We start from the raw sequence: 26838 nt of genomic DNA on the forward strand, positions 1-26838 counted from the left end.
GCGAGCGTGTTGGCGTCGTCCGTCTCCTTGGGGTTGGCGCGTTGCGGGGAAACGACGCTCGTCTTCGTCTCAGACGCGAGGTCAACGCCCGACGTGTCCCCCGCTGGGGCGCCGGCGCCGTCGACTCGCTCGACAGCCGACGAGGTGCCGCCTCCTGCTTGTCCATGCCTGCCCCGCCTCCTCCTCCGTCGGCGGGGAAGGTGACGGGACAGACCCGGATGTTGCTCTTCCGCCACGTGGGGAAGGCGTAGTCGATTCCACCGCCGGCGGGCGGGCTGACGGCCGCCATTGTTGTTGTCGCGCGACGGAGGAAGGAGTATCATGTCGTAGCTGCCGTCGAGGGACATGAACTCAAGACTCCCAAAACAGAGCATCGTTCCGGGTTGGAGAGGTTGCTGGAGACTACCCATCTGGAGCTTGACGGGAAGCTGTTCGTCAACACGCAGCAGGCCCCTACCTGGCGCGCCAGCTGTCAGCGTTTTGACCTCGGGGGGTCCCTGGACCGACGAGTAAATTGTCGTTGCGTGTCCCAACCTAGATGGGTCGGCGCGAGACGGGACACAAGGGGGAAAACAGTAAGGGGAAACCGCGGCCTCGTGTTGTCCTGCACCTAGGGCGGATGCGCTTGCAGTAGGGGGTTACAAGCGTTCGCGTGGGAGAGAGAGAGAGCGAGAGCCTTGTGCGTCGGCCCGTTCTCCCACGCGGCCACCTTCTCGTACGAGAGCCCAGGACCTTCCTTTTATAGACGTAAGGAGAGGGCCCAGGTGTACAATGGGGGGTGTAGCAATGTGCTAACGTGTCTAGCAGAGAGGAGCCAGAGCCCTAAGTACATGCCGTCGTGGCTGTCGGAGAGGTTTTGGCGCCCTGTTCATGTGAAGTCGTGGCCATCGGAGGAGCGCTTGAGCCCCGTGGAAGTACAGCTGTCGGGGCTGTCGGATCCTTGCTGGCGTCTCCTTGCTTCCGTAAGGGGCTGAGAACCGCCGTCGTCATGGAGCACGCAGGGTGCCATCATTACATGTTTTACCGGGGTGAGCCAGATGGGACGCCGGTCTTGTTCCCCGTAGCCTGAGCTAGCTAGGGGTAGGATAATGATGTCCCCCCTGTGATGTGGTCGGTCCGAGCCCGGGGTCGGGCGAGGCGGAGGCTCCTCCGAGGTCGAGGTTGAGTCCGGGCCCGGGGGTCGGGCAAGGTGGAGACCGTCGTTCGAGGTCGAGGCTGTGTCCGAGCCCTGGGGTCGGGCGAGGCGGAGTCCGTCTTCCGAGGTCAAGGCTGAGTCCGAGCCCTGGGGTCGGGTGAGGCAGAGTCCGTCGTCCGGCGTCTAGGTTGAGTCCGAGCCCTGGGGTCGGGCAAGGCGGAGCTTCCTATGGTGCCCGAGGCTGGACTTAGCTGCTGTCAGCCTCAATCTGTCAAGTGGCACGGCAGTCGGAGTAGGGCAGGCGGCGCTGTTTTCCTGTCAGGTCGGTCAGTGGAGCGGCGAAGTGACTACAGTCACTTTGGCCCTGTTGACTGAGGAGCGCGCGTCAGGATAAGGTGTTAGTCGATCCTTGCATTAAATGCTCCTGCGATACGGTCGGTTGGTGTGGCGATCTGGCCAAGGTTGCTTCTCCACGAAGCCTGCCGGAGCTAGGCCTCGGGCGAGTCGAAGCTGCGTCCGTTGCTTGAGGGGACCCTCGGGCGAGACGTGAATCCTCCTGGGTCGGCTGCCTTTGCCTAAGGCTGGGCTCGGGCGAGGCGAGATCGTGTCCCTTGAATGGACTGAGCCCTGACCCGAATTGCGCCCATCAGGCCTTTGCAACTTTGTGCTGATGGGGGTTACCAGCTGAGATTAGGAGCCTTGGGGGTACCCCTAATTATGGTCCCCGACACTATCACTTCCTCGGGAGTCATTAGTGTATATCTAGGATTACCAGGAATTAATTGAACTTGAGTAGGGTTAAGGAAAACAAGTGATCTAAGAATAACCTTAACCATTTTGTGGTCATCCCATTTTTTGCTCCCGAGGTTGCGCACTTGGTTCACCAATGTTTTGATCCGGTTGTACATGTCTTGTGGCTCCTCCCCTTGGCGAAGTCGGAAGCGACCGAGCTCCCCCTCGATAGTCTCTCGCTTGGTGATCTTGGTCACCTCGTCTCCTTCGTGCGCGGTCTTTAGCACGTCCCAAATCTCCTTTGCACTCTTCAACCCTTGCACCTTATTATACTCCTCTCGACTTAGAGAGGCGAGGAGTATAGTGGTGGCTTGGGAGTTGAAGTGCACAATTTGGGCTACTTCGTCCTCATCATAGTCTTCATCCCCTACGGATGGTACCTGTACACCAAACTCAACAACATCCCATATACTTTTGTGGAGTGAGGTTAGGTGATATCGCATCATATCACTCCACCTAGCATAATCTTCACCATCAAATGTTGGTGGTTTGCCCAATGGGACGAAAAGTAATGGTGTATGTTTAGGAATGCGAGGGTAGCGTAGGGGGATCTTACTAAACTTCTTGCGCTCATGGCGCTTAGAAGTTACGGACGGCGTGTCGGAGCCTGAAGCGTCCCCAATCCTCTGGGACTCAAATGTGATACAATTACTAGTCCCAGGAGGCTAGTAAACACATTTATACATCAGATGATTACAGATCTGCTTAAACGACAAACCTATAAAGGTGGCGAACAACTGTAAGAGTTGGTCCACAACTCGGGACATATCATCAGAGTGGGGCTGAAGCAGCCCGATATACGCAGCGAAGCAAATCAGCGGTCCAACAGCCACAGGCAAGGTTGGGAACAGTCGTAACTCTTACCCGATCTCCTTTTTCTGAAAAAATATAAATAAGCAAGGGTGAGTACAAACGTACTCAGCAGCCCACCTTCACCCGCGGAATGGGGAAATCAGATATAATGCATGGAATATGTGGAGCTCAGGATATTTTGCAGAAACAGCAATATTTTATGCAGGGTTGTTTTGAAAAACATTTTGTATTTTGCAAAGCGCATCCTCTCCAAAAGGAGCAGGAAGTTTTTTAGTATTATAACAAAATCCCCTGGACTAAACCATCCAGGTATCTCAGCAGTTTCCCACTGGTTTTCATTTTCAAAAACAGCTACTGGACTTCCCGTCCACCATAGCTCACGGCTCAACCGCCGAACCTTTTAAAAACCACTTTTCTCAAACGCACCTTTTTTGAAAACCAAACATTAATTGCCATACCATACCAGACTCGTCCATTCCTGTGGACACGGACTATTCGAATAGGTTTTCAAACTCTGCGCAGAGGTGTACACTTTACCCACTAGTCCGGTTTCTGCGATCTCACCGTCGTGAGACCCGAATGCCGAATCTCTTTCTTTCCTCGCACGTCCTAACCTTAACGGTTATACCGGAAGGAGTCAGGCCACCACCATGTCCAAACCGGACAAAACATTCCCCCTCCTTATCCTCCCGGTGCTCCCCAGCCTTCATAACCCTGGGGTTGGACCGTACGAGTTCAGATTGAGTGACTGCCCACACAGTCTCGAGTGGTTGTACTTATCATGAGTACAGGTAGTGAAAGATGACAAACCGGTCCTTATACGAGGGGACAATCCTTCTGCTCACGCCTAAACCAGCTGAGCCAACACCTTAGGCCCTCCCCTAAACTAGGGAGTCCCTGATTATCCCACTCACAAGGTGATAAGGGTGAAAACCCTTCATCATACACATTCTGAAAAGCATTTTCTTTTGAAAAACTCACACCCTTTTCTCAAATCATTTGTAACAAATATATTAAGGATTGATTGCGGCAAGCGGCTTAGGTGGCCATAATAACTTGTCTCAAAATCATATCATGCATAAAATAACAGGCTGAGGGTTGTGGTTGAAAAATCATAGGTAATTTATGCATCAAAGGGATCCAGTGAGCTTGCCGTGCTTATCCGGCGAAGCGGGAAGAAGAGCTCGCGGAACTGGCTTCTGGCTCCTGGCGTAGACTTGTAGATCTGGCCTCCATGAGACAGTATGAACGCTCCGATAACTATGCAACATGAACAAGCAAACATACAAACAAGCAAGTATACCAACAAATATTTAGTATAGTGGTCAGAATAGAGATATATGGATGGGTAGAGTCTTGAGTAGAATCTTTGTCATGTGGTGTTGAGATACTACTAGTGGTGGAGCGGAGGTGCTTACCAGGAGGGAGGACTGGAGGCGAGAGCGGAGTAACTGAGTGGGTGGGGTGTTTTCCTTGGCTGAGGGCGTTGAGTGTGTGTGGAGAGGGAGAGGGTAGCTGGGTGTATTTATAGCTGGGTGTATGTGGTGTAGCACAATGAAGTTCACTGTTGGTGAGAATAGTGACGAATGAATCGTCTGACTTAGTATGAACAGAGAGATTATAGGCAGAATATGGGATAAGAGTATTTTAGGAGTTTTCTGGAATATGAACCATGCTTATGGGATGACATGGTTGGATAGGGAATAATTCGATAAGAATTTAGAAACGAGAATTATTGGAATCTGAGTTTGGAAGCCTGGTTCGAAGGAATCTCAAGTTAAGCGTGCTCAACTTAGAGAAACCTAGGATGGGTGACCAGATGGGAAGTTCCTACTGGAAGGAAAATCACAGTCACCGGAGTTTGTATAACTGGAATATGGGTCTGACTGGTCTTAGGTGGACTGGACATCATGATGGATGGGTAGTTGAAATTTGGGGTGATCGGATGATCGATAAATAGTAACGGTGAATAGTAACGGTAAAAAGTAACGGTAAAAAGTAACGGTAAAAAGTAACGGTAAAAAGTAACGGTAAAAAGTAACGGTAAAAAGTAACGGTAAATAGTAACGGTAAATAGTAACGGTAAAAAGTAACGGTAAAAAGTAACGGTAAAAAGTAACGGTAAATAGTAACGGTAAATAGTAACGGTAAAAAGTAATGGTGAATAGTAACGGTAAAAAGTAACGGTAAAAAGTAACGGTAAATAGTAACGGTAAAAGTAACGGTAAATAGTAACGGTAAATAGTGATGGTGAATAGTTCGTATGAACGAACGATGAACGATGGATAGGAACTATGAACGAACGATGAACGGAATTTCGGCAGCATAACGGCAGGAAAAAAGATTATTTGGACGAACGAACGGACGAACGATCGAATGATCGGACGAACGGACGAACAAACCATGAACGATCGGACGAACAATCAAACGATCGGACGAACGAACGATCGGAATTTCGGCAGCATAACGGCAGGAAAAAGATTATTTGGACGAACGAATGGACGAACGATCGAACGATCGGACGAACGGACGAACGAACCATGAACGATCGAACGAACGAACGAACAAACTAAGAACAGGGGGACGAACGATCGAAGAACGACCGAACGATCCTTGTGCTAGTGTGTGTGCTTGTGTGGAACATGGAGTGGGTGTGTGTGGGGGGGAGAGAGTTGCCATGAAATGGCTTGGGGTGGGATGAGAGGAGGCCCTTGCCCCTCTATTTATAGCCATGGTGGGGGGATTAGGGGGAGGGATGAGAGGATTAGTGGGAGGATGAGAGGATTAGTGGGAGATTAGCATGGATTTGTCTTATATGAGTGTAATTAGCTTGTAGAGCTCACTGTATGACACCGGAGGCATACGTATACGTATGAGCATGAAGAAAGTTATGAAGAAAATATTTGTGGGGGCTTGAAAAATGATTCTGAAGGTATTTCTTAGGAAGAAAATACTTGGAGATATATCGGTGGAGTATTTCTGAAAAGAATCAGAGGGGATCTCTGGGGAAATATTTGTAGGATATTTTGAGGAGGATTTTAGAGAGAATATGGACCACTATATTTTACTTGTTGATATCAACTCGCAAACAAACATTTTGAAATGAAATTTGAAATTCATTTTGAATTTAGAGGGAGTTTGAGAAATTTTCAGAATTTGAAATTTTGGGATGCTACAAATCTACCCCACTTAAAAGGAATCTCGTCCTCGAGATTCGGCTTAGAAGGGTTATGGGTATAGCTTTACTTCAGCTACATATTTTTACTTTGTAGACTCTTCGAGGAGATGGAGCTTCAACAAAATTTGGCCTTTGAGGAGCATCTGGTTGCCGATTGCAAACGCTGATTCTGGCTACTCAAAGAATCATCTTCAGGCTTCTAGGTTTCGCTTGGCAGCTAGCTTATTGAAGAAGCATCGATGCCGACACGCAAACCTTCCTCTTGCGAACTTCCACAAGCTTGCTACAGGCCTTCTTCTTTTTCTCCAAAGCAGGAACTTTACTGGAACACTACCCCACTTAAAAAGAATGAGGGTAGAACTCTTGAATCTTGGGGATTTGAACTCTTTGAAGTACCTCATAACAAGGGTGTTACAGGGCCTTCTTCTGCTATTGCTGCTTGAGCAGGCTGCGAAGAAATAAATGACATAGGGTTGATTCCGGGAGAACCTTCTTCTTATCTTCTCTTCACTATCTTCTTTTCTCTTCTCACTTTTCACTTTTCACTGCCTCTTTCTTTCTCATTGCTCTTCCCACTGGAGGATTCTATCAAAGAGTATTACCATCATACAGAGGAGGAAACCAAAGATGTTGAACCATGTACAACAGTCTTCAACCCGAGAATCACCAAGCATTATGATCTTAGGGTCGAGGGAGTGGAAAATGGAGTTGCTTGCGATTTGGCAGAGGGGATTTATCTGGAGTGTGCTTTGCTTTGAGCAAGATGGGAGTTGAGGGAGCTGGTGGGGAAGTTTTATAGGCGAGTGGGGGGTGCTCGGGTGCGGAGTGGCGGTGATGGAGTCGGTGACACAAGGCAGCAGGTGCGACGGAGGGGGGTGGTGTTGCTGGCGGTAATGGCGGTGGGTGCGCTGCAAAAGGGGGGCGTGGGGTGGCGGTAGTGCGCTGCAAAGGGGGCGTGGGCGGTGGTGCTAGTGCGCATGGAGGCGAGCACGTATGCGGGGGGGCATGGGTGAGTGGTGGGGTCAACGACCCTGATGTTTGTGGTCTCTGGTTCCAAGAATCTTTGCCTCTCTGTATGGTAATAACTCCTTCTGTCCTCTTTTTCTGTTTACTTTGACTCAGGGGCAGTGCTTTGATTCTCACGGTCTATCTTTTTGACTAAGCGGCTGGATAGGTTTCTTCTGTAGCTTATTCCAGGCTTCAAGGGTAAGCTTCCCGGTATCTTCTTGGGTAAGGCACTTTTCTCTTGAGATGGGTGAAAGGGAATTAGGCTTACACCTAGTTCCTAATTAATTTTGGTGGTTGAATTGCCCAACACAAATAATTGGACTAACTAGTTTGCTCTAGATTATATGTTCTACAGGTGTCAAAGGTTCATCTACAACTATACTAAATCGACTGTCTGGAATACCGTAGATTATTCCGAACAGGAGAAGCTTTTTGGAAAAACAGGCCAAGCGCGGACCGTCCGGGCCCTTGCGGCGGACCGTCCGCGACACAAGGATGACCCTCGGACAGAACCAATGCAAAAAGCCGAGTCTGCACTATGGACCGTCCGGAGGATAAGCGCGGACCGTCTGAGACCTCGCTCGGACCGTCCGACCTCAGGCGCGGACCGTCCGGTAGGCAAGGATCCGAATAACCCGAAGGTGACGGGTTCGGAAGAATGAATTATAGCGGCCTCGCGGACCGTCCGGGGTGCACGACCGGACCATCCGCGACTGGGTCTGTCTGACATCTGACAACGCATTAAATGCAATATAGCCGTTGATATAGCCGTTACTGCTGACCGTTGCATTTTCAGCCGTTGATCTATAGAGGCGGACCGTCCGGACCTGGCGGGCGGACCGTCCGCGCTCAGCAGAATGGAGTAACGGCTAGGAAGTGGTTGGTGGCTATAAATACAACCCCAACCACCTCCATTCACTACACCCAAGCATTCCAACCTTCAACATTCAATACAAGAGCTAGCAATCCATTCCAAGACACATTCAAAGCCTCCATCTCTCCAATTTCACAATTGAGAAAAGAGATCATTAGTGATTAGTGACTTGAGAGAAAAAGTGATCCGTGTGTTATTTGTCGCTCTTGTCGCTTGGTTTTTGCAATCGTGCTTTCTTTCAATCCTTCTTGCGATCAAAACTCACTTGTAATTGAGGCAAGAGACACCAATCTTGTGGTGGTCCTTGTAGGAACTTTGTGTTCCAAGTGATTGAGAAAAGAAAGTTCACTCGGTCCGAGGGACCGTTTGAGAGAGGGTAAGGGTTGAAAGAGACCCGGCCTTTGTGGCCTCCTCAACGGGGAGTAGGTTTGAGAGAACCGAACCTCGGTAAAACAAATCCGCGTGTCTCACTTGATTATTCGCTTGCGATTTGTTTTGCACCCTCTCTGGTAGAGTCTATTATATTTCTAACGCTAACCCGGCTTGTAGTTGTGATCATTTTTGAGAATTTCAGTTTCGCCCTATTCACCCCCCCCTCTAGGCGACTTTCAATTGGTATCAGAGCCCGGTGCTTCATTAGAGCCTAACCGCTCGAAGTGATGTCGGGAGATCACACCAAGAGGGAGATGGAGACCGGCGACAAGCCCACTACGAGCCATGGGAGCACTTCATCGGAAGAGTCCCGCACCAAGAGGAAGGAGAAGAAGAAAGACTCCTCAAACGGAAGGAGAAAAGATCTTCCTCTTCTCACCACAAAGAGAAGAAGGAAAAATCTTCTTCTCACAAGTCGCATCGGAAAGGCGACAAGCACAAGAGGATGAGAAAAGTGGTCTACTACGAGACCGACACTTCATCAACATCGACCTCCGACTCTGATGCACCGTCCGTAACTTCTAAGCGCCAAGAGCGCAAGAAGTTTAGTAAGATCCCCTTACACTATCCTCGTACATCTAGACCTACTCCATTACTTTCCGTTCCATTAGGCAAACCGCCAACCTTTGATGGCGAAGATTATGCTAGGTGGAGTGATTTAATGAAATTTCATCTAACCTCACTCCACAAAAGTATATGGAATGTTGTTGAGTTTGGAGCACATGTACCATCCGTAGGGGATGAAGACTATGATACGGACGAAGTGGCCCAAATCGAGCACTTCATCTCTCAAGCTACAACCATACTCCTAGCCTCTCTAAGCAAGGAGGAATACAACAAGGTGCAAGGGTTGAAGAATGCAAAGGAGATTTGGGACCTACTCAAGACCGCGCACGAGGGTGATGAACTCACCAAGATCACCAAGCGGGAAACGATCGAGGGGGAGCTCGGTCGCTTCCGTCTTCGCCAAGGGGAGGAGCCACAAGATATGTACAACCGGCTCAAAACCTTGGTGAACCAAGTGCGCAACCTTGGGAGCAAGAAATGGGATGACCACGAGGTGGTTAAGGTTATTTTGAGATCACTTATTTTCCTTAACCCTACTCAAGTTTAATTAATTCGTGGTAATCCTAGATACACACTAATGACTCCCGATGAAGTAATCGGGAATTTTGTGAGCTTTGAATGCATGATTAAAGGATCAAAGAAGATCAACGAGCTTGACGAACCCTCCACGTCTGAAGCACAACCGGTGGCTTTTAAGGCGACGGAGGAGAAGAAGGAGGAGTCTACACCAAGTAGACAACCAATTGACGCCTCCAAGCTCGACAATGAGGAGATGGCTTTAATCATCAAAAGCTTTCGCCAAATCCTCAAGCAACGAAGGGGGAAGGACTACAAACCCCGCTCCAAGAAAGTGTGCTACAAATGTGGTAAGCCCGGTCATTTCATTGCAAAATGTCCTATATCTAGTGACAGTGACAGGGGCGACGACAAGAAGGGAAAGAGGAGAGAAAAGAAGAAGTACTACAAGAAGAAGGGCGGCGATGCCCATGTTTGCCGGGAGTGGGACTCCGACGAGAGCTCCACCGAGTCCTCTTCCGACGAGGACGCCGCCAACATCGCCGTCACCAAGGGACTCCTCTTCCCCAACGTCGGCCACAAGTGCCTCATGGCAAAGGACGGCAAAAGGAAGAAGGTTAAATCTAAATCCTCCACTAGATATGAGTCCTCTAGTGATGATAATGCTAGTGATGAGGAAAATAATTTGCGTACCCTTTTTGCCCACCTAAACATGCAGCAAAAAGAAAAATTAAATGAATTGATTAGTGCTATTCATGAGAAGGATGATCTCTTGGACTCTCAAGAGGACTTCCTTATTAAGGAGAACAAAAAGCATGTTAAGGTCAAAAATGCTTATGCTCTACAAGTTGAAAAATGTGAAAAATTGTCTAGTGAGCTAAGCACTTGCCATGAGACTATTGATAACCTTAGAAATGAAAATGCTAGTTTAATTGCTAAGGTTAATTCTCATGTTTGTGATGTTTCAATTCCCAATCTTAGAAATGATAATGATGATTTGCTTGCTAAGATTGAAGAATTAAACATCTCTCTTGCTAGCCTTAGGATTGAAAATGAAAAATTAATTGCTAAGGCTAAAGATTTTGATGTTTGCAATACTACCATTTCCGACCTTAGAACCAAGAATGATATGAAGAAAATATTTGTGGGGGCTTGAAAAATGATTCTGAAGGTATTTCTTAGGAAGAAAATACTTGGAGATATATCGGTGGAGTATTTCTGAAAAGAATCAGAGGGGATCTCTGGGGAAATATTTGTAGGATATTTTGAGGAGGATTTTAGAGAGAATATGGACCACTATATTTTACTTGTTGATATCAACTCGCAAACAAACATTTTGAAATGAAATTTGAAATTCATTTTGAATTTAGAGGGAGTTTGAGAAAATTTCAGAATTTGAAATTTTGGGATGCTACAGAGCCGGAGGTGGATGGCGACGAGGAGTCGGTCTCGTAGTAGACCACCTTCCTCATCTTCTTCTTCTTGTCACCGCTCTGATGCGACTTGTGTGAAGAGGATTCCTTTTCCTTCCCCTTCCCTTTGTTGTAGGACTCTCCCGATGGAGCCTTCCCGTGGCTTGTAATGGGCTTCTCGCCGGTCCCCATCTCTTTCTTGGCGTGATCTCCCGACATCACTTCGAGCGGTTAGGCTCTAATGAAGCACCGGGCTCTGATACCAATTGAAAGTCTCCTAGAGGGGGTGAATAGGGCGAATCTGAAATTAACAAACTTAATCACAACTACAAGCCGGGTTAGCGTAGAAATAAGAACGAGTCCGAGAGAGAGGGTGTAAAATAAATCGCAAGCAAATAAAGAGTGTGACACAAGGATTTGTTTTACCGAGGTTCGGTTCTTGCAAACCTACTCCCCATTGAGGTGGTCACAAAGACCGGGTCTCTTTCAACCCTTTCCCTCTCTCAAACGGTCCCTCGGACCGAGTGAGCTTCTCTTCTCAATCAAACGGGACACAAAGTCCCCGCAAGGACCACCACACAATTGGTGTCTCTTGCCTCGGTTACAATTGAGTTTTCACAAGAAAGAATGAGAAAGAAAAGAAGCGATCCAAGCGCAAGAGCTCAAATGAACACGACAAATCACTCTCTCTAATCACTAATGCTTTGTGTGGAGTTGGGAGAGGATTTGATCTCTTTGGTGTGTCTTGTATTGAATGCTAGCTCTTGTAAGGTGTAGAAGAGTGGAAACTTGGATGCCATTGAATGTGGGGTGGTTGGGGTATTTATAGCCCCAACCACCAAAAATGGTCGTTGGAAGGCTGCAGTCGCATGGCGCACCGGACAGTCCGGTGCGCCACCGGACACTGTCCGGTGCGCCAGCCACGTCAGCGGACCGTTGGGGTTTGATCGTTGGAGCTCTGACTTGTGGGGCCTCTGGGCTGTCCGGTGGTGCACCGGACAGGTACTGTAGACTGTCCGGTGCGCCTTCTGGTGTTTCTCTGTTCTCTGCGCGCGCATGCACGCATTTAATGCGTTGCAGTCGACCGTTGCTTCGCGAAGTAGCCGATGCTCCGCTGGCACACCGGACAGTCCGGTGTGCACCGGACACTGTCTGGTGACTCACCGGACAGTCCGGTGAATTATAGCGGAGCGTCTTTGGAAATTCCCGAAGGTAGCGAGTTTGGTTTCGAGTCTCCTGGTGCACCGGACACTGTCCGGTGCGCCAGACCAGGGTGCCTTTCGGGTTGTCTTTTGCTCTCTTGTTTGAACCCTTTTCTTGGTCTTTTTATTGGCTAATTGTGAACCTTTGGCACCTGTAGAACTTATAGACTAGAGCAAACTAGTTAGTCCAATTATTTGTGTTGGGCAATTCAACCACCAAAATCAATTAGGAAATCGGTGTAAGCCTAATTCCCTTTCAGTAGACAACGAGCAGTCCAAGGTTTTCGAGTGTGTTTGCAGGAGACTCCCCTGTGCGGCAACCTGGTGAAGGCAAGTGTCCTCTGACATATTTGTCCTACTTACTTTATAATTCATTGTCCCACATACCATGATCAACCTAAGGATTGACTAGTGTTCTGTTTTCCTGTCCTTGGTTACCCCTTGGGAATTGGTTATTATGATTAGTATCATGTTATTGCTTTACTTTAATCAACAAACATGATGAGAATATTTATGATATGATGATGATATCTTGATTATGATGATGATCATGTGATATTTTAGGGGTCAGACTGTTTCCCGAGTACCTCTCCGTAAGGACCTGTTCACTGGATGACCACTCGAGAAAACAGTACAACCATGAGGGTGGAATGTGACGCACTTAGCTGATTAATTGGATGAACTTGGGGGTGTAGTTTGCTTCGTCGTTGTGCCGTTAATGGGGGTTGCGGCATGGTGCTTGCTCTGCTAAGGGTGAGTGTCGAGGTTCATTCGATTTGGTTTTGTTAGTGACCCGCCTTAGGGAGGAGTATTGTGTTTGTACGACTTGCGAAACCTAACGGGCAACTACAAACAAGGATAATCTTTGTAAAGGCTACGTAGTGAAACCTTGCCGACTCACCTTGGTAGTGTTTGAGGGTTTGATTGACCCGAGGCAAAAAAGGAATCACGACTCGTGGGTAAAGTGTGCAACCTCTGCAGAGTGTTAGAAACTGGTATATCATCTGTATCACGGTTATGAGCGACCTTGGGAGCTCCTTTGATTAGAGTTACTCTGGATACCTTTATGATGATGATTATGTAGCATCCCAAAAATTCAAATCTTGAAAATTTCTCAAACTCGCTCTGAATTCAAAATGAATTTTAATTATCGTTTCAAAATGTTTGTTTGTGCGTTCATCTAAACAAATAAAATATAGTGGTCTATATTCTCTCTAGGAATCCTCCTCAAAATATCCTACAAATATTTCCCTAGTGATCCCCCTCAAATTCTTTCCAGAAATATTGCCCAAATATTCCACCGATATTTCTCCAAATATTTTCCTCATGAGAAATACTTTCAGAATGATTTTAAGTCCCTACAAATATTTTCTTCATAATTTTCCTCATGCTCATACGTATACGTACGCCTCCGGTGTCATACAGTGAGCTCTACAAGCTAATTTCACTTATACATGACTAATACATGCTTATCTCCCACTAATCCTCGCATCCTCCCACTAATCCTCGCCTCCTCCCCCTAATCCCCCACCTAGCCTATAGATAGAGGGACAAGGGCCACCCCTCAAGCCACACCAAGCCATTTCATGGCAACTCTCCCCCCACACGCCCACTCCAACTCCCACACAAGCACAACACAAGCACAAGGATCGTTCGGTCGTCCACCTGTTCTTAGTTTGTTCGTTCGTTCGCCCGATCGTTCATGGTTCGTTCATCCGTTCATCCGATCGTTCGTCCGTTCGTTCGTCCAAACAATCTTTGTTCAGTCGTTATGCTACCGAAATTCTAATCATTCGTTCATCCAATCATTCGATCGTTCGTCCGTTCGTTCATAGTTCCTATTCATCGTTCATCGTTCGTTCATAGTCCCTATTCATCATTCATCATTCATTCATAGTCCCTATTCATCATTCATATTCCCTATTCATCATTCATCGTTTGTTCATAGTCACTATTCATCGTTCATCATTCGTTCATAGTCCCTATTCATCCTTCATAGTCCCTATTCATCGTTCATCGTTCGTTCATAGTCACTATTCATCGTTCGTTCATACGAACTACTCACCATTACCAGTCAACGCTACTATTCATCATCGTTACTATTCACCATTACTATTCATCATCTTTACTATTCATCGATGATATTTATTGTTACTATTTCACCGTTACTATTCATTATTACTATTTATCGATCGTCTGATGACCCCAAATTTCAACTGCCCATCCCTCATGCTGTCCAGCTCACCAAGACCTGCCAAACCAATATTCCAGTCATACGAACTCTGGTGACTATGATTTTCCTTCCAGTAAGAACTTTCCATCTGGTCACCCATCCTAGATTTCTCCAAGTTGAGCACGCTTAACTTTGAGATTCTTTCGAACCAGGCTTTCAAACTCAAATTCCAATAATTCTTGTTTTTTAAGTTCTTATCAAATTATTCCCTATCCAACCATGTCATCCCTTAAGCATGATTCATATTCCAGAAAACTCCAAAAATACTCTTGTCTCATATTCTACCTATAATTTCCCTATTTAGACTAAGTCAGACAATTCACTCGTCACTATTCTCACCAACAGTAAACTCTATTGTACTACACCACATACACCCGGCTATAAATAGACCCAGTTACCCTCTCCCTCTCCACACACTCAACACCCTCAGCCAAGGCAAACCCCCACCCACTCAGTTACTCCGCTCTGTCGGCTACGCGCATAGTGTCGCTTCTCCTACAATCCACCCTCCTGGTAAGCACCTCCACTCCGCCACTAGTAATATCACAACACCACATGACACAGATTCTGCTCAAGACTCTACCCATCCATATATCGCCATTCTGACCACTATATTAAATATTTGTTGATATACTTGCTGGTTTGTATGTTTGCTTGTTCATGTTGTATAGTTATCGGAGCGTTCGTGCCGTCTTGTGAAGGCCAGTTCTGCAAGTCTACGCGGTGGAGCTAGAAGCCAGTTCCGCGAGCTCTCACCCTTTCGCCGGTTAAAGTAACGGCAAGCTCACTGGATCCCTTGCATGCATAAATTACCTATGCTTTTTCAACCACAACCCTCAGCCTGTTATTTTATGCATGATATGATTTTGCTGCTAAGAGACAAGTTATTATGGCCACCCAGTCTTAGAACTTTGCCGGAATTAATCTTTATACTCCTTGACACCTTTGTTACAAATGATTTGAGAAAAGGTGTGAGTTTTCAAAAGAAAATGTATTTCAAAATGGGTGTGATGAAGGGTTGTCACCCTTATCACCCTTGAGTGGGACGATCAGGGACTCCCTGGTTTTGGGGAGGGCCTAAGGTGATGGCTCAGCCGGGTTAGGTGTGAGCATGAAGGATTGTCCCTCTCGCTTAAGGACCGGTTTGTCATCACTCCTTACCTATACTCTTATGAAGTACAACCACTCGAGACTGTACGGGAAGTCGCTTGATCTGAACTTGCACGGTCCGAACCCCAGGGTTATGATGGTTGGGGACCACCAGGAGGATAAGAAAGGGGAATGTTTTGTCCAGTTTGGGAATGGTGGTGGCCTTGTTCCTTCCGGTATAATCGTTAAGGACGTGCAAGGAAGGAGAGAGTTTCAGCATTCGGATCTCACGACGGTGAGATTGCAGAAACCAGACTAGTGGGTAAAGTGTACACCTCTGCGCATAGTTTAAAAACCTATTTGAATAGTTCGCGTCCACGGATATCGATGAGTCATGGCATGGATTTTACAATTAGTGTTTTGTTTCCAAAAAATGCTTTTGAAAAGTGGTTTTAAAAGGTCCGGCGGTTGAGCCGTGAGCTATGGTGGACGGGAAGTCCAGTAGCTATTTTTGAAAATGAAAACCAGTGGGAAACTGCTGAGATACCTAGATGGTTTAGTCCAGGGGATTTTGTTCTATATTGAAAAACTTCCTGCTCCTTTGGGAGAGGATGCGCTTTGAAAAATATAAAATGTTTTACAAAATAACCCTGTATCAAATATTGCTATTTCTGCAAAATATCCTGAGCTCCACATATTCCATGCATTATATCTGATTTCCCCATTCCGTGGGTGAAGGTGGGCTGCTGAGTACGTAAGTACTCATCCTTGCTTATTTGTTGTTTTTCAGAGAAGGAGATCGCTGATTGGGTAAGAGTTACGCCTGTTCCCAACCTTGCCTGTGGCTGTTGGACCACTGATTTGCTTCGCTGCGTATATCGGGCTACTTCATCCCCACTCTGATGATATGTCCCGAGTCGTGGACCAACTCTTAAAGTTGATCGCCACCTTTATAGGTTTGTCTCGTTTGAGCAGACCTGGAATCATCTGATGTATAAATGTGTTTACTGCCTCCTGGGACTAGTAATTGTATCACATTTGATTCCCAAGGGATTGGGGCGCTTCAGATTATATTTATGTTATTTGGTATTTCCTCTTAGAGGGAGTACTATCTGGGTTAATAACTTGGGATTATTGCTAAAACTTGGCTCTCTACTAGTAATAAATACCTGACCAACTAAAAGCGACTGCTTTAGTCTTAACCCCACATACAGCTAGTCCACTTTAGCCAAATGGGATATTTGCTGACTACGTTGATGTGTACTCACCTTTGCTTAAAAACCCCAAACCCAGGTTGTCCCCATTGCTACCAGTGCTCAGGAGAAGATGAAGGCAACATGGAGAATTTGTAGGAGTTTTAATACTATGATAAGTTCTAGATTAGATTAGTGGCAAACCCCCAATCAGTTGCTTGTGAAGGTCGTATCGTACTGCTTTTCGTTCTGCACTTTGATGATATTTTAACTTAATGACTCTATGGATGTCTTGGGCATCGTGATGTTATAAGTATTTATTTCTGCTATTATCTTGATCAATGTGTGATGATGTCCAATTATGTAATCGTTGTGTACATGAATTCCTGATCCTAGCACGTACATGATTCGCATTCGGTTTACCTTCTAAAACCGGGTGTGGCAGCCACATTTAGGTTATCTTAACGATGAGGAGTCCAGGTCTGAGATATTGGACAACCAAGGCCTGTAGCGTGGTAGCAATCGGCATATGCTACGGAGTTGGTGGTGGTGTTGTGTCGCCTCGGTGGGTCCAGGGCTGGGAAGGCACTCACGTTCTCTCGCCCTTCTCGGACTGACGCGTGGTGCGGGTGCCTCAAAGTTGGAAGCTACTCCGGCTAGGCTTCTTTCTCCGCTTGCGTGCTCTCTCCCTATATGTATCTAGCGGTATACTGCCTATATCGCCTCCAGATACCCAGGTCTTCGTCGTGTCCTTCTTCGACAATGAATAGGTATGCCTGCCTCTTCCCTTCCCTTCCCGCTCTACAAAACCTTAGAAGTGGGGTGGCGAGGGATGGGGGTCCCTGATTTGCTGCCTATGGTACCCATTCGGTGGCTCGACATCGCCTGTCTACATGGCCTTTCCCTTACCACTGTGTCAACTCGGTATGTTTCTACCACTTCTATGTACCTGTCACCCATCCTTCCATCATTGCAAAAAATTATTGTGTTGTTCCTCTGTTGTTTTGGGTGTTAGTTTTTTGTTGTGCTAAGGATTGAACATAATTTGGGTGTGTTAATACTTTATTTATTGTTTTTACATGATTTGTGTTCTTCTGATGATGGTTCATCGATCCTGCAAAATATGTGTTAGGATTTGGAGATCATGCGGGCACTACCACAGGGTGCTCGTACCTTGTGTTCTTGGCTCTTTCATGCATTAGGTCGTTTCTGAGACCACATTGGCGCAATGGACTACATGGTGTTTGAACTTACTGAATTGGATGGAGCAACACTGATTTGTCACGCTAACAGTAAAAAAGAAAGATTATTTGTTGGTTTTAAACGTTAGTAATTGTTACGAAATACCATAATTTGTATGGAGTGCATCCAGTTTTTATTGATGCCTCACTTTAGCAACCACTCCATATTTTGATGTTCATTTTTATAAGTTTGAGTTCATGTGACTTATTTTAGAAACTTGATCTCACAAACTTACTCTTATTTGGTCTCTGTATGGTGAAATTATGTCATTCTATAATCTCTGTTCGTTCAGTCAGTCGTTGTGAACTCTCTTCTAATCGCTTCTTCATTGGCCGTGTTATACCAAGACAACATCAGTTAGTCAAATCAAAAAAAAATTTATACGGAGAGCGTAGACAATCAATAAAAAATATTGAGACCTTTTTGGTGTATAGTTTACGTGAATATTGCTGTGAGCCGTTGCAACGCACATGCAACCGACTAGTAGCTCTTGTACGAGAGTTTGTATCCCAACTTTTAATGTCTCTTATCTACATATACCAAAATATCATGTAAGCAAGCTTAGAACCTATTACTATACTTACTCTTAGGGTGAAGTGGTGCTCAAGAGACAAGCCACCAAAAAAATTAGGCTGATACTTTCTCTGACGTTGTCTTTTCAAAAATACATTACCTTTTGTTATGTAACTAAAAAATATAAATATATAGCAAAGCTATGTAAGAGCAACTCTAATATATTAACAAAAAATAGCTATAGTTTTTTTAATAAACTAGTCCAACGTACTATGTAAATTCTTTGAATAGCTACTTTTAATGAACAATTTTACTGGTCCAAGGTCTCTTACTCTCTTGGAGTTGCTCTATATAATAAATAGTTAGGTACCAAAATATGTTATAATTTTTGAAACTCTGTATCGCCTTTGTTATCGTGTGTAGGAATCAAGTTGCCCAAAGAAAATATGGTTACCCGCGACCTGGAAACGATCCTATGAACGATTTTTTTGTTTGTGTTCTGGTCTAGAATTTAAAAATATGAAAGTCAATGAACAAAACTGTTTTCGAAAAATGCAAAACAATAATGTAATCCCTGCACCCAGATATAATTTTATCGTGACGTGGTCACATGGAAGTTGCAACCATGGTGACGATACAGTACTCAAAACGTAGTAATCAGCCGTCACAATGATGTGGTCGGAATCTCAGCAGAAACAAGCCACCACAATACAGAGGCATCTTCAGATTACATGACAATCACAAACATAAGATGCAGTACAATTCAAGTATGATCGACTTAACAGTGTTCAAATATAGTTTGAAAAGCGCAAAGTAAACAAGACACCATCACCAGTCCAAGCCTCTGAAAAAAGTGTCGATGAGGCCCATCACACTGAAAGGTCTTCGGCAGATCAGATGAGAAGCTTCTCAATGGAGTCCTGCAATACATTAAATTTGATTAATCTACAAGAACATGATAAGAAAGACTACTAAATAGCGTACAAATATTACAGACCAAAGATTTAAGGTAAAATATCAAGCATCAACAACTACTATGGCAGAATATTAAGTACCTTGAGACCCTGTATCTGTAGTTTCAGCTGGCTACCCTCATTACTGGTCACTGAGCAAGCAATAACCGGTCTTGTCACACCACAAGCACGGCCAAGAGCTTGCTTCGATGGAACAAACACATATGGCACGTTCTGCACACAGCATAGGGCAAATTTATTAGTGAATGGTGATTTTTTTGGACAAGGTCCAGTGGTTGATTTTGCTATATTCATCAAGTATGCTAACAGGAGTGCTGTATACAAATAGTTCAGGTCATCAACCATGCAGGAGTGCAGGATGAAGAGAGCACATAGAAGCATGTAGAACTAATTAAACACAAGCTATATCAAAACCACTCCACCGCACATTGATTGATGTGGATACATGGGTATCCAAACAAGACTTATATTATTATATGTTATCAAAAGCAGACATGAGAAAGTGTTTATGAATACAGAGCTAATTACACAAATCTGGCGGCACAAAAAATATATACTAATAGAAAAAAATGTTGGTTGAAGGTGATGTAAAATGAGCATTGTATTTTCCAACACTTGCCCACTTCCTCGTTCTGGGAACATCCACCTTCCCGATTTGGGAACATTTATGTTACCACGTTATAAATAACATCCCAAGTTCTCATGTTACGTTCCCATTCTTTTGTGGGAACATGGATGCTAAGTTCCAAAATAGGGAATACCATTTACAGACAATTAACTAAGAAACGAAGTTGAAGTAACAAAGTAAGACACTGAGTATGTGACAACATATGTTGCAAGTATCCATGATGTTTAGCATCAAAAGATTAACTTCATTTCAATCAAAGCAAATAAGAAATCCTCTACAACTAAAGGCTATCCCCAGCAGCTTTATCTATCACACATCCTATTTCAAACTCCAGTCTGTAAACATTGCAGTTTGAAATGCAAAACAGTGTTTTGAACGGTTAAACAGTCTGCTGGCCACAGCCTTAAGCATTTAACGGTTTCTGGTTTTCCATGTACCACTAAATAAAGGGGAGGCCAGCAAACTTCACACCTAGCACATGACAATATGATGTATTCAACCAACGTTACATCTAGATGACATCCAAACGAACTACCTTATCACACAGAAAAAGAACTATTAAATAACCAAAAATACTAGAGTGAACCCAGCAAAACAAAAATCACAAGCACCTTATCCTCAGCTAACAAGGGGAGGTGGAGCAGGATCTCGAGAGGCTCTGTGTCCGCCGCCATCACTACAAACTCCGATATGCCCCTATTCAGGGTCTTCGTCGCTGCGCGCAAACACAAAAGACACAAATTGAATAGGAAAGCCCCAGAATCAACATATTACAGAGCAGGACGTGCACAAGGGATTGATTCGGTACCTTCATTCGCTCCCTTCTTAAGCTGTTTGTAGTTGGCGGCCTGCTGGATGATATCGAGGATACCCATCGTCAGCTGCGCATCAGCCAGCGGGTATGCCTTCGGGTTCACCACGGACTCCATCGCAGGGGCGGGATCTAATAAAGAGAAATGTGTGAACACATGTACACCATATAGTTTTTGCAAAAAGCTAAAAAATTTAGAAGTTAAATAGGCATCAAATAGCTTGAGGCTAGAGTTTGAAAACTCGGTTTCGCACAGCAGACAGGGAAGAGAAGGGGGTGGAAATACCTGGTGGGCGCTGTTCGCCGCTGAAGATATCGGCGAAGGGCGGCGGCGGTAGTCCAGGCTCGGTGGTGGTGGCGTACTGGCGGAATCGCAGGCTAGCGGCTGGAGTACCGTGGGGGAGCCGGGAGCAGAGGCCGAGGCTGGAGGCGGTTAGGGTTCCTTCGCGCTATATATATCCGGCTGGTTTAGGTTGGGCTTTTAATGGGCCTTCTCTTTCCAAACTGAGACGAATGTGAAGCGGCCTAGCGGGGAACGGCCTTTAATCGCTCTTGACCGATTTCTTTCCACCATGGCCCCAACACTTTCGAGCGTCTGTAGGCCGCATCTGATCGGAGTCAAGATGGGCATGGAATTACAGCATTTCAGTTTCTGTTCACCGAGGTCATGCCTTCATGCATTCATCCATCTATTCGTTACAGGGATGTGAAGAGAGAGGAGCTGGGAAGGGGTAGAATCTCTACTACTACTTATGTAAGTAACGTAGGCGTCCACAGAGGAAATTGGTGCACGGTTCTGCCTTTCTCCACGCTCGCCGTGAATCTCGCCGGTCTGCCAAATCCGTCGCGAATCTCGCCACAAAGCTTCCATCCATGGCTGTCGCGACGGAAATCTCGCCCGCCCGCGAGATCCACCCCCGTCCATGGCAGGCTCGGCTTTAGATTTCGTCCTCCCCGGCCTCGATACCCCACCGTGCGTGGTGCGGGTGGTTTCGAGGACGGGCAAGCGCCACCCCGCTCGCTGCCGATCCCAATCCGGCTACAGCCGCCCCGCCTGCGGGGTCTCCCTCCGACCGCTCCCCCCGCCCTCCATGGCAGGCTCCATGGTGGACCGCGCCACCAGCGACATGCTCATCAGCCCGGACTGGGCTAAGAACATGGAAATCTGTGACATCTGCAATCGCGACCCCGGGTACGTACCCCCACTCCCCCCGCTCTGATCCTTCTCAGATTCGGGCTGCTCCGCCACCGGGTTCCCTCCCTCCCGCGAGATTCCATGCTTACCGCCGATAGAGGTCGTCTTATCTCGGTCGCGCCTGCGATCAAATGTTGTTTTTATGCCGTGGAGCCGTGTGATTCCCGACACGTTCGCCCTTCTCGGAGTTCAGGTTTCGGCCAGAGGCGCTCTGTGCTGCTCCAATTATGAACTACTCGCCACAGATGTTTCTGCCAGGATCATCATTCCCCCTTGGAACCGATTCTTGGCAATGCCAGGCGGCAACGTTGGAGGCACAGTGTGGCTTTGCAGCATGCTCTTGGCACCAGTGGTATGGTGTGGTGTGGTGCTGATAGACTGACCGACGACAGAATGAGATCCATGCAGCAGCTTCTTTCAAATCCACAAAATTTTCTCAGTGGAGAACACCAGCACCTTCTTTCCTGTGAAAGATTTTTTTCTTCCCTTGGCGAATTCATTTCCATTTTGCCCAATCACACAGTCTGTTGCGCAGGTGTTTCAATTTCTTTCGCTCTTTTGTCCAGTCTCCACTGTTCGTTGAGCAGCCAGCGTTCTCGATTTCTTCACTGTTTTGGATCTGTTGTACAGGTCGGACTGTAGCTGCCGCTGCGCAGCGTGATTCATGGTCGGAACAGCTCTGAGGAACCCACGCTCGAAAGAAAACCAATAGAACTGCATCGACCGCAAATGCTGTCGTCTTTCGCCATATGCAGCTCCTGCGACGATGAACAGTGATCATTCCAGGCTTACCATCGATGCTTAGTGATCCTTAGACGACACACAGTACAGGGATTCTATCATCACACTGTAGATGCTCAAGAGAGAGTAGGGTTGGGCATTCACGAGTCTCGACTACAAGCTCGAGCAGATTGTCAGTGTTAAAAGACAGATTTCAATAGCGTCGCAGATTCTCCGTTTGCTTTCTCATGTCTTTTAGTTGGAAAAAACAAAAACTTTTAGTAGTATCCGATCTTACAGTACAGGGGGCTTCATTCGCTCATTATTGGGCAATCCCCGGTTTGCCTATTAGTGCTCCATGCTCCATTTGTTGATTAGCATGTGCCAAAATGAAATGCTACAGGTGAGGCCCCCTACAACATCTTAACTAGGTGCTGTCCTCATCTTCCAAATTAGTGCATGCTGCATGTATGAGCGAAAATATCCACAAATAATTTTACAACTGTCAAAAAATTTCAGCAGTGAACCGAACAAATCTGCTGGCATTCAAATGTTTTGATTCAACATATGGCAATATATTTGAGCCTCTGATTCTGCTGGCAATTGATTCACGAATGCATTTTGTTTTTATTTGATTCATGGCCAGCAATTGGGACTGGATATCGAACATTCTGCTGGACTCAAATGATATAGCTTGCACTAGGTTCCTCATGTTCATTTCATTTCCCCCGAACAGAATTTGTGATGTCACAGAGTAGGGATGATGATGATCTATATCAAAAAAAAGACTAGGTTCCTCATGTTCCTCATAGTCCTCTCCATAAAGCACTAGGTTCCATCATCCTGCCTCTGCCTCTCTTGTATAGTTTCTTCCATTCAAAGTGAGCAGCAGTACTTGATTGATGTCTTGTGTTCAGAAAGTATACTACCATTCTGGCAGACTTCGGCTTAACCCGAACCTGTACGAGAGCGGGAAAGTGTGTCTGAGCCTTCTGAACACCTGGTGGGGCAAGGGGTGCGAGAAGTGGGGCAAGTCGAGCTCCACCATGCTGCAGGTTCTGGTCTCCATCCAGGGCCTCGTGCTGAATGATAGGCCATACTTCAATGAGCCAGGATACAAGAACTCGGCTGAAACGACAGGTGGTGAGAGGTGTTCCTTGGCTTACAATCAGACGGCCTTCGTCAGATCATGCAAGACGATGCTGTATTCACTCCGGAAGCCTCCAATGGTGAACTGAACAAATATGAATGGATACTTCATCTCTTGATTGATTGATTGATTGGTTGATATAGCTTCATCTCCTTCCCTGCAGCATTTTGAGACCCTTGTGTTGTGGCACTTCCACGAGCATGAGCGTGCCATCCTCGACGCTTGCAGGGCTTACATGTCTGGGACAGTCGTTGGGTCGTCTGCTGGGACTGGGAGCAACCGCAGATACGTCCATGACAAGTGCTTTGCAGAATTCCACAAGTCGCTGATGCTCTACACTGAACATCTCAGGGCTGAGTTTGCTGCAAACAGAAGACGAGTGATGGAGCTGGAAACAGAAGACGAGATCGTGCCTAGCATAGCAGCTAGCGTGAAATCGTGTTGAAGGCAAATGCCCCACGGTGTTGCTCTCATCATCAGATATTTGCTGCCTTAGCTATTTCTAGCTTCATTCTACTTCATTCATGTCAAGTGAATAATCTAATTCATGGCAATTGTACCTGTCTCTATATCTAATGAATATGTCCTCTCTTTTGAAAGTACTAGGTGTATGTCCGTGCGTTGCTACGGAATAAACATGTTATGATGAGATGCAGAAGCATTAATTATCGTTCTATGCTTTTGTTAGCTTGCGGTTGATTTTGATGAGATATAATTGATGAGATATAATTGAAGGATTCCAGGTCCAAACAGACGGCCAAGGAAGTTTCATCGAATAATGGTATAGGAATGAACGCTGCTAGCTTGCATGATGGCTTGGATGGTAGTTGAGAGGATGATGAGCTGAACAGGGCAAATGGTGTGGTGCCTGCTGAGGAATTATGAGCAGGATAGAGAGGAGCAGATTGAATCGTTGCATCTTGGCGGGACGAAGCAATCAAGCGGTTACACTTATGGTGGAGCAGCAAAATCTGGCTCACAACAAATGAAGGCGTCAAAGTAGATATGTGGCATTTTTTTATGTAATTGTTGTGCAATAACATTTTGCTGAATATTTTGTATACCGTTGTAACGCACGGGCACTCAACTAGTAGAATGGTGAAGAGACTGCCCGCTTCTCTTCAGTCTTCACATCCTGGAGGATGAGATGATGAAAACCCTGAAAGTTCCCTTTGACCCGGGAACAGGATCTGGATGTCGCCTAGAGGGGGGGGTGAATAGGCGAATAAAACTTATTACTTTAAAACTTAAATTCTTACTCTACTCGAAGACTTAGTACGCAGTGGAATGAGAAGACTCTTCGAGTAGGTCGCAGCGGAATGGAAGATCCTGTCTCAAAATGTCCTGCACTTCAAATCAAGCTTATACCACAGATAAGTATTGAAGTGCAGATATAAAGGCGAGTAAGACAGAGAGTCAGGATACAATACAGAATAGAGCACACAGACGCAAGGATTTATCCCGAGGTTCGGCCAAGCCTGAAATGCTTGCCTAGTCCTCGTTGGAGTTAGCCACACCTGGGCTTGGAGTCTATTTCAACTCCTTCCTCCATTTGCTCAGATCTGTCAGTATGACAGATAGAGCCTTTCACTATTGAGTGGGGTTACAACAGAACCGCGGCTGCTTACAAACTTCTTGGCAGCACCCCGGCAGAGTAACGATACGCTCAAGACCTTGCTCTAGCTCTAAGCAGCACTTCTCCTCTCTCTTAAGGCTTATAGCTGTGCCTTCTACACAAACTATAGAGTTACACACACGAGGGAGAGTGAGAATTGATTCGAGTGATGTCTACACTTGTTGGCTGTTCTTGTATATTGCTTGAGGCGCCTAGGGGTCCCTTTTATAGGCACAAGGGGCCTAGGAGCCGTTGGAAGCAAACTAGGAAGGCAAATCTTGTCTTCTGTCGGGTGGCGCACCGGACAGTCCGGTGCACACCGGACACTGTCCGGTGCCCGATTTCTTTCCTTCTATGGCAAAGCCGACCGTTGCAGATGCGGGAGCCGTTGGCGCACCGGACATGTCCGGTGCACACCGGACAGTCCGGTGCCCCATTCGACCGTTGGCTCGTCCACGTGTCACGCGCGGATTGCGCGGCCGACCGTTGCCCAAGCCGATCGTTGGCTCACCGGACAGTCCGGTGTACACCGGACAGTCCGGTGAATTATAGCCGATCGTCGCCAGACTTCTCCCGAGAGCGGCCTGTTCACTGGAGTTCAGCCTGGCGCACCGGACACTGTCCGGTGCACCACCGGACACTGTCCGGTGCACCACCGGACAGTCCGGTGTGCCAGACTGAGCTGCCTTGGCTGTACATAGCCAGGCCCTTTGCACCTCTCTTCTTTTCTTCTTCTTTCTGTTTCTAACACTTAGACAAGTATATTAGTCCACAAAACCAATGTACTAAGTATAGAAACATACCTTCTCTTAACCATTAAATCTATAGCATTCCACATGCTTGAGCTTTGATGTTGGACTCATAAATCATCAAGTTGGCTTGACTTGATCTAGATTGACATTTCTTCGCTCCAACATCCTGCAAAGGTCACATAGAACATCTCCAAACATAGGAACAACCCAAACTAAAGATCAAGATGAACTTAGCTCTTTTGGGTTGCTTCCAGTTCTGGTTTTGACACTTGTTCTCCTTCTAGTGACCTTGATCTCCTTCTTAGAGCTTGATCTTGAGCCTTATGACTTACACCACATGACTGTAGCTTTTACCTCATTGGTTGTAAGTCACGTCCTTATGTAGTGATCCTTGATGTGTCGTAGCTGTTCTCAACTCGATCACCCTTGACTTTGCAAGCCTTCTTCTTCACCCTTGGCTTTGGGTTCCTCAGTCTCCTTGACCTTCTCCCGTGCACTTGGTACCTCGAAGCTCTTCTTGCCTCAGTCCTTGGCTTGATCAGTTGTCTCCGAGCTACTCACTCGAGTATCACTTTTGCAATGTCCATCTTACTTGTGATGTCCATCATGTATCCATAATCCAGTTCTTGGACCATCACATTTGTTCACTTGTGTTGAACCCTGTCAGCTTTACACTAAGCACCTGTTCAACACTTAACACACTTGTTAGTCCTTTAATTGAGTTGTCATCCAAACACCAAAACCACAAGAGAGCTTTCAATCTCCCCCTTTTTGGTGATTGATGGCAACGCAAT

At 46.2% G+C, this 26838-nt stretch overlaps 2 protein-coding genes across 2 annotated transcripts; one reads left to right on the plus strand and one right to left on the minus strand.

Annotated features, from left to right (window-relative positions):
* Window positions 1–18891: 18891 nt before the first annotated feature.
* On the minus strand, window positions 18892–21026 carry LOC100303837 (NHP2-like protein 1). Its single transcript, NM_001165460.2, has 5 exons — window positions 20899–21026; window positions 20610–20744; window positions 20413–20516; window positions 19255–19386; window positions 18892–19119 (listed from the first exon to the last, which is right to left on the minus strand). The coding sequence occupies exons 2-5, from the start codon at window positions 20728–20730 to the stop codon at window positions 19093–19095; spliced, it is 384 nt and encodes a 127-aa protein (NP_001158932.1). The 5' UTR covers window positions 20731–20744; window positions 20899–21026; the 3' UTR covers window positions 18892–19092.
* A 2388-nt stretch (window positions 21027–23414) lies between these two features.
* On the plus strand, window positions 23415–24238 carry LOC103640386 (probable ubiquitin-conjugating enzyme E2 26). Its single transcript, XM_020544107.2, has 2 exons — window positions 23415–23756; window positions 23841–24238. The coding sequence occupies exons 1-2, from the start codon at window positions 23430–23432 to the stop codon at window positions 24120–24122; spliced, it is 609 nt and encodes a 202-aa protein (XP_020399696.1). The 5' UTR covers window positions 23415–23429; the 3' UTR covers window positions 24123–24238.
* The last annotated feature ends 2600 nt before the right edge of the window (window positions 24239–26838 follow it).

Source organism: Zea mays, chromosome 9 (genome assembly GCF_902167145.1).
Source record: "Zea mays cultivar B73 chromosome 9, Zm-B73-REFERENCE-NAM-5.0, whole genome shotgun sequence".
Lineage (NCBI taxonomy): Eukaryota > Viridiplantae > Streptophyta > Magnoliopsida > Poales > Poaceae > Zea > Zea mays.

Coding starts and splice junctions, on each gene's coding strand:
- LOC100303837 (NM_001165460.2), bottom strand. CDS start 20,730: ATGGAGTCCGTGGTGAACCCGAAGGCATACCCGCTGGCTGATGCGCAG. Junction 20,517..20,609: donor TAAGAAGGGAGCGAATGAAG/GTACCGAATCAA, acceptor GTTTGCGCGCAG/CGACGAAGACCCTGAATAGG. Junction 19,387..20,412: donor CCTTGTTAGCTGAGGATAAG/GTGCTTGTGATT, acceptor TGCTGTGTGCAG/AACGTGCCATATGTGTTTGT.
- LOC103640386 (XM_020544107.2), top strand. CDS start 23,430: ATGTCTTGTGTTCAGAAAGTATACTACCATTCTGGCAGACTTCGGCTT. Junction 23,757..23,840: donor CACTCCGGAAGCCTCCAATG/GTGAACTGAACA, acceptor CCTTCCCTGCAG/CATTTTGAGACCCTTGTGTT.